The sequence below is a fragment of the Capricornis sumatraensis genome, chromosome 5 (genome assembly GCF_032405125.1).
Source record: "Capricornis sumatraensis isolate serow.1 chromosome 5, serow.2, whole genome shotgun sequence".
Taxonomy (NCBI): Eukaryota; Metazoa; Chordata; class Mammalia; order Artiodactyla; family Bovidae; genus Capricornis; species Capricornis sumatraensis.
The window spans coordinates 70,708,096-70,727,400 of NC_091073.1; the positions used below are offsets into that span (position 1 = coordinate 70,708,096).

Genomic DNA, 19,305 nt, shown 5'->3' on the forward strand with positions numbered 1-19,305 from the left:
GTCGGAACCTCTGAACCTTTTCAGAAGGCTGAGATCTAGAATGAGAAGTTACTAAACTGAAACTTATCACAGGCTCTTGATATGTATTTCAAATGTGTTTCCAGAAGGTGTCCATCAGTTTACATTCCTGGTATGAGAGTTCTTGCCTCACCATACTATCAAAACCTTTTTTGTGTCTTATTTTCTGATCTTTTCAAGCATGAAAATTAAATCTAATTGTTGAAAGGAATTCACGCTAAACCACTAGGTCCTGTAGTTACTTTGTTTCTGAGTTTATAGGGTTATAGTGAGTTTACTTCTTTAACCCCCATCTCACTGACTTTCTGAGAAACTCTAATCTGAAAAGCCGGTTCACAGTCTTTTCTGGCATCAGTATTTCTGGTGACCAAATGTCCATGAACTGCATTTCTCTGGAGTGTTCCATGATTTAGATTTGGTCTACCCGTGGATTCTAACAGGGCAGGATCAGCTTTCTTTGTTTCCTCTTTCACCATCCACACCTTGTTAAATTCCTGCTGAGTTTAGAGATCTTTGCAAATCTGGTTAAATTTCAAGCTAGTCTCCTTGCCAACTGGCTGACGTGTAATTTGTTGCTTTGCTTAGGTGGCCATAAATCAGGTTTTCCTTAAGTTTCTGCCTTAGGCAGTAAGAGGTAGTGATGGCTATGGGCGATACTCTGAGGAAGGGCCGGGGAGGCACGTCAGTGGTTCTGTGGGAATCACGAACTTAGAAGAGTTAGAAGCCAGGAGTGAAATGAGACCCACAGTGAAGATGTATGAGGATTGGGAGCGAAGGAATGAAGGTCCTGTGTAACACCCATTCCAAGCCTTGGGAAGAGTGGAGCTGAGTTCAGTTGCTGAGTCATGTCTGACTTTTTGCGACCCCATGGACTGCAGCATGCTAGGCCTCCCTGTCCATCGCCAGCTCCTGGAATTTACTCAAACTCATGTCCACTGAGTCAGTTGATGCCATCCAGCCATCTCATCCTCTGTCGTCCCCTTCTCCTCCTGCCTTCAATCTTTCCCAGCATCATGGTGTGAAAAGACCCTGATTCACCAAGTGACAAGGCAGTTCCCTTTCCAGCTCTGATTTACCGTGATCTCAAAGAGAAAGTTTCATTCTTGTGCTACTGTGTCTTTAACACCTCTCGCATGCTTCTAAGAGAAAACAAGCCTCAGACCAAGAGCCTTTCTGGGCAACTTTGTTAAGCTGGAGTTCAATAGCACGGTTTTATTCTTTAGTGAATTTATTTTTGTGTTACTTTTTTATTTAATGCAAGTGAGTGTTTTGGTTATAATGGTAATATAAAATTTCCTTTAAAATTAATCTGCTAGAGTTGTAAAATAAAGTCAATTTAAAGGAAAAAGTCAAGTACACAACTTTGCTTTTGAGACTCAATTATGGCCAAAAAATGTGACTGTCATGCCTGAATGACTAAGATTTGGAAAATAGTGTCCCAAAGGAAGAAGGTAACGAAGAGTACTCTGAGATCCTACAGTTCTGTATTAAAAATTACTTTCTCCAATTTTATTCATTCATTCATTCATTTGTTCACCATGCAGCACAAGAGGGTTTTCAAAGAAACCTTTCTTTCTCTTTTTTTTTTTTGACTTTGCAGATTCCAGAAAGAAATTGGAAATTGAAGATTTAAGGATAGAATGTTGTTTCACAGTATTCTCGCTCACTTCAAAGAACACATGCCAGAAACTTAAAAAAAGGTATTACTAACCACTAGTTTAAATATACATTTAACATCATCAACTGGTATCCTTAAGGGAACTAATTTTCTAAAACTTTGGATCCTTAAGTGAGTCATAGAATTGACAACAGTAGAAAAAGCTGAATTAGAGTCTAATCAATCAGCATACTTTTAGTGGAATAGTAGCTAATCACTCATTTTTGTTCCTTCAAATTCCTTTTGATAAGAATCTCTTGCCTTTCTTGTTTAGAATGTTAGAATGTACTGTGTTTTGCTCAGTCAGGTTATAAAAGGGAAGAGTATTGTGTGGAGTCCCGATGAGAATCTCTGGAAGGCTTGCATTTCACAACTTGAAGGTAAAAGATGATAAAATGCAAAACTGCAAGAAAAAAAAATGTGTCAAAGAGCAGGAGACTAGTTGTGGGGAAAATGTGAGAACGATGAGACCTGAATGTTAACATAGGTGGGCTTGTGAAACATACATGTTTGGAACTCTTATGAATTTTTTTCTTTAAGATCAACAAAAAATATTTAAAGCTATCTCTCTGGGATATATGAGGTTTAGATGAAAGACTAGTTCAAGGCCTTTCTGCTTTCAAGAGTGTGATCCATTTTCTATCCACAGGATGACTGGAAAATTAAGTGGCTGAGAGAGCTTATTCTGGAGGGGGAAAAAAAAGCAATCAGTACAATTCTGGGGTTGCACAGACAAACCCAAAGTATTTTCTTAATACTCAAATAAAAGAGCTTGGGCCCTACCAAGACAGGAAGCTCAGCACCTGTATGAGGTTTCTGAGGATTTCCAGGGAGCTGGTGTCTCCTGGTCATCCACCGCTTGAAACTCCACGTTGCCTCTCTCTGTCGCCCTCCTTCTCTCCCACTTCACTCTGGCGTGGCCATTGCCACGCCTTCATTCCCTCAGGTGCTTTTATGTAACCGGCTTGGCTGGAGATATAAGGAGAGCTGGGGCGGGGCTGTGCAGAGGACTGCAGCACAGCCCAGATCAGGCAGTGACGACGGACGTGCTGCTGTTCCCAGGCTCCTGGACTCTGACTGCCACAGGAGAGCCGTGACTACCATGGATGCCTCGCCCCAGCGCGCTCTCTCCGCAGGGCATTTTGCTCTCTCCCATCAGTTCCCACAACTCCTTGGCTCCAACTTCTGGCCCCTGTCCCCTCACAGGGCGTATAGAAACTTCTAATCCCTGTCAGCTAATTTGGAAAACATACATTTGCATCCTTATTCCAGTCTAGGATTGAGACATACATTTTCCCCCCAAACTTTAAACTTTTTATTTTGTATTGGGGTATAGCTGATTAACAATGTTGTGGTAGTTTCGGGTGAACAGTGAAAGGATTCAGCCATTCATGTATGTATGTACCCATTCTCCCCCATACCCCTCTCCCATCCAGGTTGGCACATAACATTGAATAGAGTTCTATGGAGGCACACTTTTTTTAAAAAGTGATAATAATTAAGAAGTTTTGCTAAACAAAAGCATTGTCTACCTCTGGTCATCTACCCCACTGATGTAACCCACAAGCAGACACAACTAAATAATGATTTTTTTTTTACTGTAATTCATCTCAGATCAATATCTTAAGCATGACTCCTTCTTGCTTTTGTTATTCAGTTGCTCAGTCATGTCCATCTCTTTGCGACACCATGGCCTACAGCACACCAGGCTTCCCTGTCTTTGACTATCTCCCAGAGTTTGCCCAAACTCATATCCATTGAGTCAATGATGCCATCCAACCATCTCATCCTCTGTTGTCCCCTTCTCCTACTCCCCTCAATAATTCCCAGCGTAGGGTCTTTCCCAATGAATTGGCTCTTGGCATCAGGTGGCCAAAGTATTGGAGCTTCAACTTCAGCATCAGTCTTTCCAGTGAATATTCAGGATTGATTTCCTTTAGGATTGACTGCTTTGAGCTCCTTGCAGTCCAAGGGACTCTCAAGAGTCTTCTCCAACACCACAGTTCAAAAGCTTCAATTCTTTGGTGCTCAGCCTTCTTTATGGTCCAACTCTCACATCCATACATGACTACTGGAAAAACCATAGCTTTGACCAGATGGACCTTTGTTGGCAATGTAACGTCTCTGTTTTTTAATATGCTATTCCTGCTCTGGCTTAAAGCTCAACATTCAGAAAACGAAGATCATGGCATCTGGTCCCATCACTTCATGGGAAATAGATGGGGAAACAGTGGAAACAGTGTCAGACTTTATTTTTGGGGGCTCCAAAATCACTGCAGATGGTGACTGCAGCCATGAAATTAAAAGATGCTTACTCCTTGGAAGAAAAGTTATGACCCCCTAGACAGCATATTTGAAAGCTGGAGTTGGTGATGGACAGGGAGGCCTGGCGTGCTGCAATTCATGGGGTCACAAAGAGTCGGACATGACTGAGCGACTGAACTGAACTGAACAGATTCCTGCTCTAAATAGAGAAATTCCAGGACCAAAGAAAGGTGGGGGATGGTGGGGTGGGGAAACCTTTCCCATGGCTTTGGCTTTGTTGGTGATTTCGTTTGTTTCTTCAGGCGCTGTGCTGAGAGGCTGGCCCTGGGTCCTGATTGCCCTTCTGCCAGAAAGACACAGGCAGCCAAAGATGAGTTTGGGGAAAGCAGCCGCTTGCTTCTTTAACCATGGAAAAGCACGGCCGCAGTGAGATGGAAATAGTCCCATCAGAGTCTCACTCCTTCATCAAGTTGTTGAAAGTCAACCGGGAGCATCTGGTCACTCACATCCGAAACACTCAGTGTCTGCTGGACAACTTGCTGCAGAATGACTACTTCTCCACTGAAGATGCAGAGATCGTGTGTGCCTGCCCCACGCAGCCCGACAAGGTGCTGGTGATGGGGAGGCCAGCTCTGATGGCCAGACGGGGTGAAGAGCTTTGAGAGTTCAGTACATTGGGTGATTATTTACAAAACAGAAATTACATATTTCATTTCTGTGATCATGACACAGCAAACTCCTCTGATCCCCTCCATTCTCCTTGCTGTGTGTACTGGTTCTCAAACAACTCATTTTCCAATTCACTTTAAATTAGTGAATTCTTTAGAAAGAAAGCATGCATGAAATGCTAGCCATGCTCCCCTCTTCCGTGCCTGTTAAACCCTGAAGAGCTGCTCACTGCTGGGTATGGCTCTGAGAATGGCCCTCATTTCTGATTGAGGAATAGCTGCGTTTTAGCCCAGGTCCACAGTAAAGACTTTCTTACACTTCACTGTGGGAAGTCTTCCCAGCCCTTGGTTTCACTTTAACTTTGTGTCATGTTAAGAAAAATAGAATGGAGGGACCAAAACCTCCTTCTTGGGGAGAGGAGTGACAGAATTCACTTGTAACATGATCCTGCTGGGGCTTCCCTGGTGGCTCAGTTGGTAAAGAATCTTCCTGCAGTGCAAGAGATCCCAGTCCCATCCCTGGATCAAGAAGATCCCCTGGAGAAGGAAATGGCAACCCACTCCAGTGTTCTTGCCTGGGAAATCCCATGGACAGAGGACAGAGGAGCCTGGTGGGCTGTAGTCCGTGGAGTTGCAAGAGTCGGACATGACTTAGTGACCAAACCACCAGCAGCACTTTTCTGACCTGTTGGGCTCAGAAAAGACCAGAAAGGTTTCTGAGAAAAGCACAAAAGAACACTGTGGTGATTTTTTTCCCTTGAATTTTTAATACGACAGAAAACTTTCTGAAGGTACATCTTAGACGGGAGTCTGCTTTCCATTTGCTCTGTTTGGCCCAGCACCCACCTCATTATGCCTAATGGCTGATTTTCTGCCCTCAGCTCTTGTTCCCAGAGAGCAGTAGTGTTAGGTTAAGAAGGAAAAGAAGAGCTGGGAAAAGGAAATTCCAGGGGTGGGCCTGACCCCAGTTGTGAGTCTGACCTTTTTATTTTTAGGCTCGTGGAAGCCTCTCTTTTCCTAGAGCCATGCGGTTTGTTTCTTGCTCAGGAGGTCCATTTCAGGCTGTAGCATCTTACACTGGCTGGGTGGACAGTCAAGCTCGAGGCTGTAAGAGCTCAGGGCCCTGCATGTGGGCCCCTCTGGGGGGTGAACAACCCTAGCACTGGCCCTCACCCTCCTGCTTGCACCCCTCTAGGTCCGCAGAATTCTGGATCTGGTACAGAGCAAGGGCGAGGAGGTGTCCGAGTTCTTCCTCCACGTGATCCAGCAACTCTCAGACGCTTATGTGGATCTCAGGCCTTGGCTGTCAGAGATTGGCTTCTCCCCTTCGCCACTCATTCAGAGCAAAGCTGTTGTCAACACTGACCCAGGTATGAGGGAGCCGCCCAGGAGGCAAGGCCCCGGGGGCTTGGAAATGTTCTCTGTGCAGGCCCAGCAGGGGATAAAGGTGGGGTCCACCTTGGCCAGCCCTGCCCTCCACCCCAGGCAGCAGGCTCTGCTGCTGTGTTCCTTTTAGAAAAAGAGAGCTGGGTCCCTGTCACCCTTGTGCAGCCCAAGGGACTGTGATTGTACTGCCCACGTGTAGCTGGTCTGGTTTATGTAAGGGCCTATGGAGGTATCGGGATGACTTCTGTTTGAACCCCTTGCTGGCTTCCTATTCTGAGGTATCTAGACATTTTAGTGGTTGTACAAATTCAAGGTTGTATTTTTTTTCCTTCTTAAAAATCTTACCAAATTTGATTCTAGGCGAAGAATTCTTCTATCACTCCTGACTGCCAGTCCTTATTTCCAAAACATCATGCCCACCCCACCCCCACCTTGCCCTTTAGTTAAATGATTAGTTCTGTAGGTATTTATGATGTGCTCACCATGTGCTAAGGCTGAGGGTGCTGGATGCCAGGGGTCCAGTGGGGAGCAGACCCAGATATGGTTCCTGCCTTCAGGGAGCTCAGAGGTTAATGCAGGAAACTGGTAGTAACACGGATGTATATTTGCAAATAGTGATAAGGAGCACAGCAGTCCAAGGTGCTGAGAGAGCACATAATTGGAGCCACAGTCTGGTCTGAGGACCAGGGAATCTTCTTTCCACGCCTGTGGTCACTCCACAGCTGTTGGCAACATACCAGCACCGAGCTTCCAAACTCTTGAGTTTCAAAGAATCCAGTTTGACCTTGAAAACAGAAGCATAGGATCATGTTCCAGATTGTCAGGTGTGTATTTGGGAGAAACTAGACCTAGAGACAGTGTCAGGGCCAAGCTTTTGCTTCCGAGGTCCCAACACTTAAGCACCAGCCATTGCTAGCTTCTCAGTCTCACTGCTCCTGCTCACCTCACTTCTGTTATTTTTGTTGTTGTTCAGTTGCTAAGTCGTGTCTGACTATGTGACCCCATGGACTGCAGCACACCAGGCTCCTCTGTCCTCCATTCTCTCCCATAGTTTGCTCAAATTCATGTCCATTGTGTCAGTGATGGCATCCAGTCATCTCATCCTCTGTGGCCCCCTTCTCCTCCTGCCTTCAATCTTCCCCAGCATCAGGATCTTTTCCAGTGAGTCAGAGCTTCACGTCAGGTGGCCAAAGTATTGAAGCTTCAGCATCAGTCCTTTCAATGAATATTCAGGGTTGATTTCCTTTAGATTTACTAGTTTGATTTCCTTGCTTTCCAAGGGACTCTCAAGAGTCTTCTCCAATACCACAGTTCAAAAGCATTAATTCTTTGGTGCTCAGCCTTCTATACGGTCCAACTCTCACATCCAGGTGGATCTGTATATGACTACTGGAAAAAACATAGCTTTGACTATACAGACCTTTGTCAGCAAAGTGATGTCTCTGCTTTTTAATATGCTGTCTAGGTTTGTTATCTTCCCCTATGAAAAAAGGAAAATATTCCTTTGATAAAGAGTTTTCTAAAAGGACTTTACTCCATTGGGCCCTTTACCTAGCTACTGTAACAGATTTTAAAGTATAATTCACTCTGTAAGAAGCCAGATGCAAAAGGCTGCACATTGTATGAATCCATTTATAGGAAATGTCCAGAAAGGGCAAATTCATGGAGAGAGAAAGCAGACCAACAGTTTCCCAGGGCCAAGGTGAGACAGAGATAGTCGGCAAATGCACTTATGGTGGATATTGTACCCCTGGATTATAGCAGTGTTTGTGTAAATCTCAAATTTTACTAAAAATAATTGTAAACCTGTTGTAAAATAGGTGAATTTACAGTCTGTACATTTTTCCTTACTAAAACTTAGAAAAATAGGATTTACTTCACAAATGTTAAGCAGAGAACCAAGTTGATAGGAGAGGGTTGTAGATGAATCTGGAAATATGCATGTGTCCAATTTTTATTGTTATTAAAATCCCAAAAGTATTTCAAAGGAATTTATGGACTATCCCCCCCCCCCTCTTTTTTTTTGCCTGGAGTAAGGTCATTTTGTAGCTTGGTTCTGCAGAGTGGCACCCATGTCTTCATGTTAAATCATGAACCCGCCTATGGGCAATCCCAGGGCTCCCCCTAGGGCATGTGCTAAGCATCAGTGATTCCCCAGGCCTCAGCTGTGGAACCAGGACTGCTGTGCTCTGTGGAGTCCTTTATTTACTCAATTACAGTGAGGCACAGCCCCTTTGTAGTCCATGTTAATATCAAACATATCATCACAAAAAGTTTGGCACTGGGTTTTATGAGACTATTTAAGAGCAGTGTAATAAGCACAAGAAGTTTGGGGACAGTTTCTTCCTCAAGTACAAGTTTCAGTGCAGACTGGCCTGAGCTGTTTGAGTGGAACACTTGGGGTGGGCTGGAGCAGCAGAGCCATGTAGCCTAGCCCTCTATTTTGAAGGGGCTTCAGCTTTTAGCTGGTGTTCAGTGATTTGACTTGTGCAGAGGAGTAGGGAGCCTGAATCAGACACTGATCCCAGTTGGGTTCTGTCCCTGCTGGCTGGCTAAATTTGAGGTCAGGCAGAGGGGTGGAAGCCAGAGGACCAGGGGATTCTGGACTGCTAGCTCTTTGTATTTGAGGAGTCCTTGCACCTGGACTCAGTGTCCAGGCTGTGGGTTTGTCTGTCTGTGTACTTGTTTCTTCACCTGAGACCTCCCATTGCATACCCTTTCCACCTGTGTCTCTTTCTCAACCTTCTTCCACCTGTCACCCCCTGGCTCTCCCTGCAGTGAGCAGATACAGCCAGAAGCTGCAGCAGCAACTGGGCCAGGACTCCAAGTTCATTCTTTGCTATGCTCAGAAGGAGGAGCTGCTGTTGGAGCAGATGTACACGGACACGGTGGTGGAGCTTGTCAACTTCAGCAACGAGAGCCTGGGCAGCCTGGACAGCCTGGCCTGCCTCCTGGACGCAACCACGGGCGTCCTCAACGAGCAGGGTGAGATCATCTTCGTGTTTGGCGATGCAGGCATGGGCAAGTCCATGCTGCTGCAGCGGCTGCAGAGCCTCTGGGCAGCGGGCCAGCTGGACCCAGGGATCAAGTTCTTCTTCCACTTCCGCTGCCGCACCCTCAGCTGCTTCAAGAAGAGCGCGGCACTGTGTCTGCAGGACCTGCTCTTCAAGCATTACTGCTACCCAGAGCAGGACCCCGGGGAGGTTTTTGCCTTCCTGCTGCGCTTTCCCCACACGGCCCTCTTCACCTTCGACGGCCTGGACGAGCTGCACTCAGACTTCGACCTGAGCAGCGAACCCGACACCTCCTCCCCTTGGGAGCCCGCCCACCCGCTGGCCCTGCTGGCCAGTCTGCTCAGTGGGAAGCTGCTCAAAGGGGCTCGCAAGCTGCTCACAGCCCGCACGGGCGTCGAGGTCCCGCGACATCTCCTCTGGAAGAAGGCGCTCCTGCGCGGCTTCTCCCCCAGCCACCTGCGCGCCTACACGGGGAGGATGTTCCCCGAGCGCGCCGTGCGCCAGCGCCTGCTGGATCAACTGGAGGCCAACCCCAACCTCTGCAGCCTGTGCGCGGTGCCCCTCTTCTGCTGGATCATCTTCCGGTGCTTCCAGCACTTCCACGACACCTTTGAGAGCTCCCCGCAGCTGCCTGATCTCACGGTGACGCTGACTGACATCTTCCTGTTGGTCACCGAGGTCCACCTGAACAGGACGCAGCCCACCAGCCTGGTGCAGCAGAACACGCGGAGCCAGACGGAGACCCTCCGCGCCGGCCGGGACACCCTGTGCTCGCTGGGCCGGGTAGCTCACAGGGGCATGGAGAAGAGCCTCTTCGTCTTCAACCAGGACGAGGTGCAGGCGTCCGAGGTGCGGGAGGGGGACCTGCAGCTGGGCTTCCTTCGGACCGTGCCGGAGCTGGGCCTCGGAGAGGAACAGCAGTCCTATGAGTTCTTCCACCTAACCCTCCAGGCCTTCTTTGCTGCCCTCTTTCTAGTGGTGGACGACAAGGTGGGCACTAGGGAGCTGCTCAGGTTCTTCCAGGAGTGGATTCCTCCCGAGGAGGCTGTGGCCACATCGACCTGCTTTCCTCCTTTTCTCCCCGTCCAGTGTCTGGGGGGCCGTGGCCTGCATGGGGAAGACCCCTTCAAGAACAAGGATCACTTTCATTTCACCAACCTCTTCCTGTGCGGGCTGTTGTCCAAAGGCAAACAGAAACTCCTGCGGCACCTGGTGCCCACAGCTGCCCTGCGGCGAAAACGCAAGGCCCTGTGGACTCACCTGTTCGCCAGCCTGCGCTCCCACCTGAAGAACCTGCCCCGGGTGCAGTCTGGGGGCTTCAGCCAGGTGCAGGCCCTGCCTACCTTTATCTGGATGTTGCGCTGCATCTTCGAGACGCAGAGTGAGAAGGCGGGGCAGCTGGCGGCCAGGGGCATCTGCGCCAACTACCTCAAGCTGACCTTCTGCAACGCCTGCTCGGCTGACTGCAGCGCCCTCTCCTTCGTCCTGCATCACTTGCGCAAGCGGCTGGCGCTCGACCTGGACAACAACAACCTCAACGACTTCGGCGTGCGTGAACTGCAGCCATGCTTCAGCCGCCTCACTGTCATCAGGTGAAGCCACCAGGTTCAGGGAGCGGTTGGCAGGGCTGGGGTCAGGTGTCAGACCCAAGGACTAGGATCCTGGAGCTGGATTTCCTGGGTTATCCTGGGACTCATGACCACGGATCTGGGAGCATCCAGACCTTCTCTGTCTCAGGGTGAAAGTGAAAGTCGTTCAGTCCTGTCCAACTCTTTGGGACGCCATGGACTATATAGTCCATGGAATTCTCCAGGCCAGAATACTGGAGTGGGTAGCCTCTCCCTTCTCCAGGGGATCTCCCCAACCCAGGGATTGAACCCAAGTTTCCCATGTTGCAGGCAGATTCTTTACCAGCTAAGCCACAGGGGAAGCCCACTCTGTCTCAGGGTGGTAGAAGGTAATGAGCAAAGCTTCCAAGTTAGATGGATGTGAATTGGCCCTAACTGGGTGTCCTTGAGCAAGTTGCTTAACTTCTTTGAGGTTTCAGTGTCCTCATTCAAGGACACTCCTCAAAAAAGGAGTCTCTTATATCCTAGCAATTACAGTAATAGCAATCAGCATTTATTGAGAATGAGTAAAGGGCTTTACAAACATTACCTGGCTTAATCCTCTTAACATCTCTGTAAGAGTTGTTCAGTCGCTCAGTTGTGTCCAACTCTGCGACCCCATGGACTGCAGCACACTAGATCTCTATTTTGGCAAATGAGGAAGCAGAGGCACAGAGAAGTTGCTCAAGGTCGCACATGGGGGCCGTGGTGGAGCCAGAATCATAAAGAACCTACCTTTTCAGATTTATGTGAGGCTCAGAGATAACCTGTGAAAAGTTTCTGACACGTGAAAAATTTTATAAAGGCAAACAAAGACGACTTTGTGCTTATTAGCATTAATTTCTACCAAAAAAGCTGGCAGCCCTGAGCAGCAAAGAATCTCAGTAAAGAATGCTGACTCTTAGTTTCCTGTTTGATGGTTTCGAGGAAAGAAAAGCCAGTCAGTCTTCTTTCTTCTATTAGCATCTTGTGTTAAATACGCCTTGTAAATCTCTATGGGGGGTTTCAGTTCTCTACTACTTGGCTCATGCATTCCTGAAGAGCAGCAGGGATTTGGAACTGATTCCAGGTACCAGTTAGACCAGCACCAGAGTGTACACTGTGCAGGGATGGGTGGATGTAGGGAGCCCAAGCCTGTGCTGGCCTGGGAATTGGGAAGTCTGGAATCTGTTCTCTGAGCTCTCAGCCAGCAACTCTCTGTATGCAGCCTCAGGCAACGCCATACTCAGTGCCTCCCCGTGCCCATTTCATAAGGTGGAAATGCTGCACCAGTCTGATGGTCCCGTAGTTTGCCTCCAGACAGCAAAAGACAAAACAGGAAGAAATGGACCACCCTAAGGAAGCACGTTGAGCTCCCTGAGGGCATCAGTGAGGATTAGTTTTGGCTGAGAGTTAGAGAAAACTCACAATACTGGTGGACTTTCCAGGTGGTGCTAGTGGTGAAGAATGCTCCTGTCAATGCAGGAGACACAAGAGATGCAGTTTCCATCCCTTAGTTGGGAAGAGCCTTTGGAGTAGGAAATGGCAACCCACTCCAGTATTCATGCCTGGAAAATCCCATGGACAGAGGAGTCTGGCGGACTACAGTCCTTGGGCCTGCAGAGTCGAGCATGACTGAGCACCAAGCACCACCAAAATACTGATGGCTTAGATAAGTTATTGGCTTATTCGTTTCTCATGAAGAAGTTTAAAGGAGGGCAGCTTAGGGCTTCTTTGAGGTCTCCATGACCACCAGCCTTGGCTGTCTTTTGCCTTACTGCTCTGTTGTCCTCCCTATCTGACTGCCAAGTCCTGGCCCAAAACGGCTGCTTAAGCTCCAGCCATTCAGTTGACATTCTAGTCACCAAGAGGAACAAAAGGCAAAGGACAACCCCCATTCTTCTTTTGGTAAATTTATTTTATTGAAGTATAGTTGATTTACAATGTTGTATGCATTTCTGCTGTATAGCAAAGTGATTTATTGATTCAAAGTGATTCAGTTACATATTTTTTTTATATTCTTTTTTCCATTATGGTTTATCACAGGATATTGAATATAGTTCCCTGTGCTATAGAATAGAACCTTGTTGTTTATCCATTATGTGTATAATATAATAGTGGTATCTGCTAATCCCAAATTCCCAATCCATCCCTACCCCATCCCACCCTTCCCCTTGGCAACCATAAGTCTCTCCTCTATGTCTGTGAGTCTGTTTCACAGATAAGTTCATTTCTGTCATATTTTAGATGCCACACATAAGTGATATCATATGGTATTTGTCTCTTTCTGACATTTCATTTAGTGTGATAATCTCTAGTTGCACATGTTGCTGAAAATGGAATTATTTCATTCTTTTTTATGGCTGAGTAGGAGAAGGCAATGGCACCCCACTCCAGTACTCTTGCCTGGAAAATCCCATGGATGGAGGAGCCTGGTGTGCTGCAGTCCATGGGGTCGCTAAGAGTTGGACACGACTGAGCGACTTCACTTTCACTTTTCACTTTCATGTATTGGAGAAGGAAATGGCAACCCACTGCAGTGTTCTTGCCTGGTGGGCTGCGTAGTCCATTCGATGGGGTGACATAAAGTCAGACACGACTGAAGCGACTTAGCAGCAGCAGCAGCAGCATTCCATTGTATTTGTACCACATCTTCTTTATTCATTTATCTGTTGATGGACATTCAGGTTGTTTCCAAGTCTTGACTGTTGTGAATAGTGCTGCTCTGAACATAGGGACATATTTTTAATTATAGTTTAGGACACATCCCATTCTTTTAAGAAAACTTCTCATCCACTGCTAATGAGAATTCTGCTTAGATTTCACTGGGCAGAAGTTAATCATGTGTGCCCAGCTAAAAAATCGGGGATTCTGTTTCTAAGTAAGCATGAATATTGGGAGTGACCAGTGGGCTCTGGGATAGTCCTGCAGTGTTTGTACACGCTGTGCCCCATCACCAAGGTGAGTAACATGAGTGGGAAGGGTCCAGAGTGTCTGATATGATCATTCTGATAGGCCTAAAGGTCAAGTTTTTACCACTTTAGCCTCGTTTTAATTACAGAGGAGCTTGTGGCTCAGTTTGGCCCAAGGCTTGTGTTTTAGATAAAGTCTTACTGTAACAGAGTCCCACTCATTTATTTACATATTGACTGCTTCATTCTGCAGAGCTGAGTGGTTACAATAGAGATCAGATGGCTCTCAGAGCCTAAAAATTTTCTATCTGACCCTTTATAGAAAATAATTGCAGAGCTCTGGTCTGTTATCTCACCCAGTCCTGACCCTCACCTCGTCCCTTACACTCCTCCATTTCTGAGCTTTATCCCATCCCTCAATTCAGTTCACTCACTCAGTCGTGTCCGACTCTTTGCAACCCCATGAACCACAGCACGCCAGGCCTCCCTGTCCAACACCAACTCCCGGAGTTTACCCAAACATGTCCATTGAGTTGGTGATGCCATTCAACCATCTCATCCTCTGTCATCCCCTTCTTCTCCTGACTTCAGTCTTTCCCAGCATCAAGGTCTTTTCAAATGAGTTACCTCTTCACATCAGGTGGCTAAAGGACTGGAGTTTCAGCTTCAGCATCAGTCCTTCCAATGAACACCCAGGACTGATCTCCCTTAGGATGGACCAGTCCAGAAGACTTGCAGTCCAAGGGCCTCTCAAGAGTCTTCTCCAACACCACAGTTCAAAAGCATCAGTTCTTCGGCGCTCAGCTTTCTTTACAGTACAGCTCTCACATCCATACATGACCACTGGGAAAACCATAGCCTTGACTAGACGGACCTTTGTTGACAAAGTAATGTCTCTGCTTTTGAATATGCTGTCTAGGTTGGTCCTAACTTACCTTCCAAGGAGTAAGCGTCTTTTAATTCCATGGCTGCAATCACCATATGCAGTGATTTTGGAGCCCCCTAAAATAAAGTCAGCCACTGTTTCCCCATCTATTTGCCATGAATTGATGGAGCTGGATGCCATGATCTTAGTTTTCTGAATGTTGAGCTTTAAGCCAACTTTTTCACTCTCCTCTTGCACTTTCATCAAGAGGCTCTTTAGTTCTTCTTTCTGCCATAAGGGTGGTGTCATCTGCATATCTGAGGTTGATATTTCTCCTGGAAATCTTGATTTCAGCTTGTGCTTCTTCCAGTCCAGCATTTCTCATGATGTACTCTGCATATAAGTTAAATAAGCAGAGTGACAATGTACAGCCTTGATGTACTCCTTTTTCTATTTGGAACCAGTCTGTTGTTCCATGTCCAGTTCTAACTGTTGCTTCCTGACCTGCATATAGGTTTCTCAAGAGGCAGGTCAGGTGGTCTGGTATTCCCATCTCTTCCAGAATTTTCCACAGTTTATTGTGATCCACACAGTCAAAGGCTTTGGCATAGTCAATAAAGCAGCAATAGATGGTTTTCTGGAACTCTCTTGCTTTTTCCACGATCCAGCAGATGTTGGCAATTTGATCTCTGGTTCCTCTGCCTTTTCTAAAACCAGCTTGAACATCAGGAAGTTCACGGTTCAAGTATTGCTGAAGCCTGGCTTGGAGAATTTTGAGCATTACTTTGCTAGTGTGTGAGATGAGTGCAACTGTGCAGTAGTTTGAGCATTCTTTGGCATTGCTTTTCTTTGGGACTGAAATGAAAACTGACCTTTTCCAGTCCTGTGGCCACTGCTGAGTTTTCCAAATTTGCTGGTATATTGAGTGTAGCACTTTCTCAGCATCATGTTTTAGGATTTGAAATAGCTCAACTGGAATTCCATCACCTCCACTAGCTTTGTTCGTAGTGATGCTTTCTAAGGCCCACTTGACTTCACATTCCAGGGTGTCTGGTTCTAGGTGAGTGATCACACCATTGTGATTATCTGGGTCATGAAGATCTTTTTTTGTACAGTTCTTCTGTGTATTCTTGCCACCTCTTCTTAATATCTTCTGCTTCTGTTAGGTCCAATACATTTCTGTCCTTTATTGAGCCCATCTTTGCATGAAATGTTCCCTTGGTATCTCTAATTTTCTTGAAGAGATCTCTAGTCTCTCCCATTCTACTGTTTTCCTCTATTTCTTTGCATTGATTGCTGAGGAAGGCTTTCTTATCTCTCCTTGGTATTCTTTGGAACTCTGCATTCAAATGAGTATATCTTTCCTTTTCTCCATTCCATCCCTCAGACTCATCTAAATGAAGGGGTGGAGGATTGAGAAGATCAGGGCCGTTTGTTATAGAGATTCCTTGGTAGTAAACAAAAAATTCTGCATTTTGGCCAAATCATAATATCCGGCTAATATAGCACTTTTGAAGAGCAATTTCAGTGTGCAGCTGGCCGTTGTCTAAGAGCCATCCATCATCCCAAGGCGCTCTTTTTTTGCCCCCTCTCAAAGCTTGGCCTACTGCAAGCAGCACTGGCATTAAAGAGGAATGGGAGAGTGTGGCTGCCAAGGCCTGCCTTGTTCGACAGTTTCGCCCTTGCCATTGAACTTCCCACACAGAGCCACACCACAGGAGCTGTCTCCCTTGACTAGCCTTTTTGGTGGCAAGGCAAGTGTAGCACGTGCGTTTCCAGATGGAAAGGCTCTTGGCATTTTGGGTGGCACAGTCCACGTGGGGACTGTCCTGCCTTTTGCAGGACCCCTAACCTCTGGCCCCACTTGCATGATGATGGAACATCCTCTCCCCTAGCCTCATAACCACTAAATGCAGCTCCATATGCTTCCAAATCCCATAGCCCCTTGTGAACAGTGAGAGCCACATTGACACAGAGGCCCTTGGCAAATGCAGGATATCAGAGGGGGCTGGCTACATGTGTCCTTCAGGTGCCCCTTGTAGCCCTTGTGTTGAATCAGAGCTGTGCTGTAGCCTTGTCAATGGGCTGATTCTGGTGGGTCTCTTAGCCCCCATGAAGACCAGGTACTATAGGGGCCATTTGACTGGCTACTATGGCCATTCTCTCTGGGGGCATTTATAGCTGGGAAAACTCCAGGACCTATAAGCTTCAGAACCTTGCGGAATTAATGTTCTTTCACAGTGAGAAGCTGCTCTGACTCTTAAATTTCTTTACTGTTTTTTTCAGACTCAGTGTGAACCAGATCACTGACAGTGGGGTGAAGGTGCTATATGAAGAGCTGACCAAATACAAAATTCTGACATTTTTAGGGTATGTATTTCTCAAGAACACTGGGACAGCTATGTAGTAAGAATAGAGAGTAGCAGGAAATTGCCCTTCTCATGGATCACTGGATGGTTGAGACTGATGGCCCCGGACATCAGCAAAAGCACTGGACTGGGAGCCAGGAATCCTGGGTTCTGCTTTTGGCTCAGCCAGCAGCTCACTCTTTGAGAAAGTCAGGAAATCTCACTGAACCCAGCCCTCTCATCCCCCTTGGATAATTGGGATCCTAATATAGGGATATAGTTTCGCAGGTGGTGATTGAGAGATGGAATGGCTGCATACCTGGGGATATGTTTTATGAACGTGAGAATACTGTTTATGTGGTAGATTTCACTACTGTGGGTCCGTGATCTGTTGTCCAGAACCCTTGGAGCATGACACGAATCAGAAATCAGTGTTCCTACTGCCAGTAGTGTCATGACCCCATTTTCCGATACTTTAATATTTCTGCAGCAAAATGTAGAAACAGTCAAACCAGCTGAGATAAAGACCATGAACACCACCACATTGGTTGTCAAAATAGTTATGAAGAAGTTAGGGTTTGGGGAGCCTTTGGGATCTTGGAGTTTGAGATGAGGGGCTGTGGGCCAGCCTGGCCAGCCCCATGGCGGCTGTGCACTCTGTGAGCTGGAGCCAGCCTGTCAGCTTCTTGGGGCCTCAGTTTTGTCAGCCATCAGACAAGGACACTGAAGCACTCAATCCCAGGTTGCCTTTTGGCTCTGGAGTTCCGGTGACCATGGAAACCTGTCTGCTTACCAATTTCAACCCTATTGTTGAATTGGTATCAAGTGGTAAACTGACTAAAAGGAAGACACTGAGGTGGTTCTAATGGTCGGAAAATGTTACCCCTCAAGATTATCCCTTAATCTCAAAGTGCCCCCCTGCCTACCATTTATTGAGCACTTACATGCAAGAGCTTGGAATGATCTCGTATGATCCTCATAACAATCCTGTGAGGAGCTGTAAATCTTACCCCTTGTTACAGATGGAGAAACTAAGGCACAGAGAGGCTGGGTACATTGTCCCAGGTCATAAAACTGGGGAAAGTGTCAGTGTTGGCCTTGACCCCGGCCTGTGAGACCCCTGAGCCCCAAACTCTGGTCTCCACATGCCCTTCCTTTCTCCTTTTGACCCAGACTCTGGACATCAGCAGACAGCACTTACTTTAAAAAAATGGGGTCATAAATTCTCATGGCCGTGCTTTCTCTCGAAGCTTATACAACAACCAAATCACCGATGTCGGAGCCGGGTACATCGCCAGAATCCTGGATGAGTGCAAAGGCCTCACACACCTGAAGTAAGTGGGGTGGGTACAACGGGGTCTTCAGCAGCTTCTCTTGGTCACCTGTTGTTATTCAGGCAAAGAATAAATGTCCCCCTAAAGGTGCCTTCTGCTTGCCCCAGGGCCATATGGTTCAAATCAGGACATCTGTGTGGTGAACTGTAGGTGAGGCTCAGAGTTTGGAAGGGTGTGGGGAGATCCTGAGGGGAAAGCCCTACAGTGTTGTGGGGGGGGGAGCGTGGCATTTTGATTTCATTAACTCCTGACAGGAGAAAGGTCACAACAGTCACCCTTTCTGGAGGTCTTTTTCCCCTGAGGAAGTTCTCATTATCTTAGTCCATCTTGCTTTTGTAACAAAATAACATTCCCAGGTGGCACTAGTGGTAAAGAACCCACCTGCCAATGTAGGAGACAAGAGAGACGCAGGTTTGATCCCTGGGTTGGAAAGATCCCGTGCAGGAAGGCATGGCAGCCCCCTCCAGTATTCTTGCCTGGAGAATCTCATGGACAGGGGAACCTGGTGGGCTACAGACCACAGGGTGTCAAAGAGGCAGACACAATTGAGGCAACTTAGCATGCATGCATAAACACTGGGGATTTCTTTCTCGCAGTTCTGGGGGCTGGAGAGCCTAATATAAATGTGCCAGAAGGTTAGGTGCCTGGTGAGGGCCCGATTCCTGGTTCTCAGATAGTGCCTTCTTGCTGCGTCCTCACGTGGTGGTGGAAGAGGGGGAGAGGGAACATTCTTGGACTTCACTTGTAAGTCACTAATCCCATTTGTGAGGGCTGTGATGCATGGCCTTATCACTTCCCAAAGGCCCCATCTCCTAGCATCCTAATATCTAGGGGTTAGGATTTCAACATATAGACTCTGGTGGGGTGAGGGAGACGAACGTTCAGGCCACAGCCATCTAGTTGCAGGCAACAGTTTGAACCTTGGCTGTGTCATAGGAAATGTCCTGCTAAAGATGTCAGAGCATGAGGCTTGCAGGAGCCCCTGGTGCTGCTCTGATGATGGGACCCTACCCCTTGACCATTTGCAGTTGAAGTGGGAACCATCTAGTCTGCTGATGGAACGGAGTGATGCTCAGAGGTCATTTAAAGAATCTGAGGGAGAACTCGGATCCCTTAGTTTCTGCAGAGATTGTGTCTCCCGGAGAGGAATGCTGACTTACTTTCCTCAAAGCTTCAGGCCCCTTCCTGAGGGGAAGCCCAGGGAAGGCTGCTGTGGGTCCCAGGAGAAAGGCCATCCATCCTAAGAGGGCCC

The 19,305-nt window shown here is 47.2% G+C and overlaps 1 protein-coding gene across 2 annotated transcripts in view; it reads left to right on the forward strand.

Annotated features, from left to right (window-relative positions):
- Positions 1–4,347: 4,347 nt before the first annotated feature.
- NOD1 (nucleotide binding oligomerization domain containing 1) overlaps positions 4,348–19,305 on the forward strand; it is a 39,396-nt gene continuing 24,438 nt past the window's right edge. For both annotated transcript variants that reach the window (XM_068973242.1, XM_068973244.1), the window contains exons 1-5: positions 4,348–4,548; positions 5,804–5,978; positions 8,773–10,600; positions 16,658–16,741; positions 17,970–18,053. In XM_068973242.1, the coding sequence (XP_068829343.1) occupies positions 4,348–4,548; positions 5,804–5,978; positions 8,773–10,600; positions 16,658–16,741; positions 17,970–18,053 (2,372 nt within the window). The remainder of the gene's footprint in view (positions 4,549–5,803; positions 5,979–8,772; positions 10,601–16,657; positions 16,742–17,969; positions 18,054–19,305) is intronic.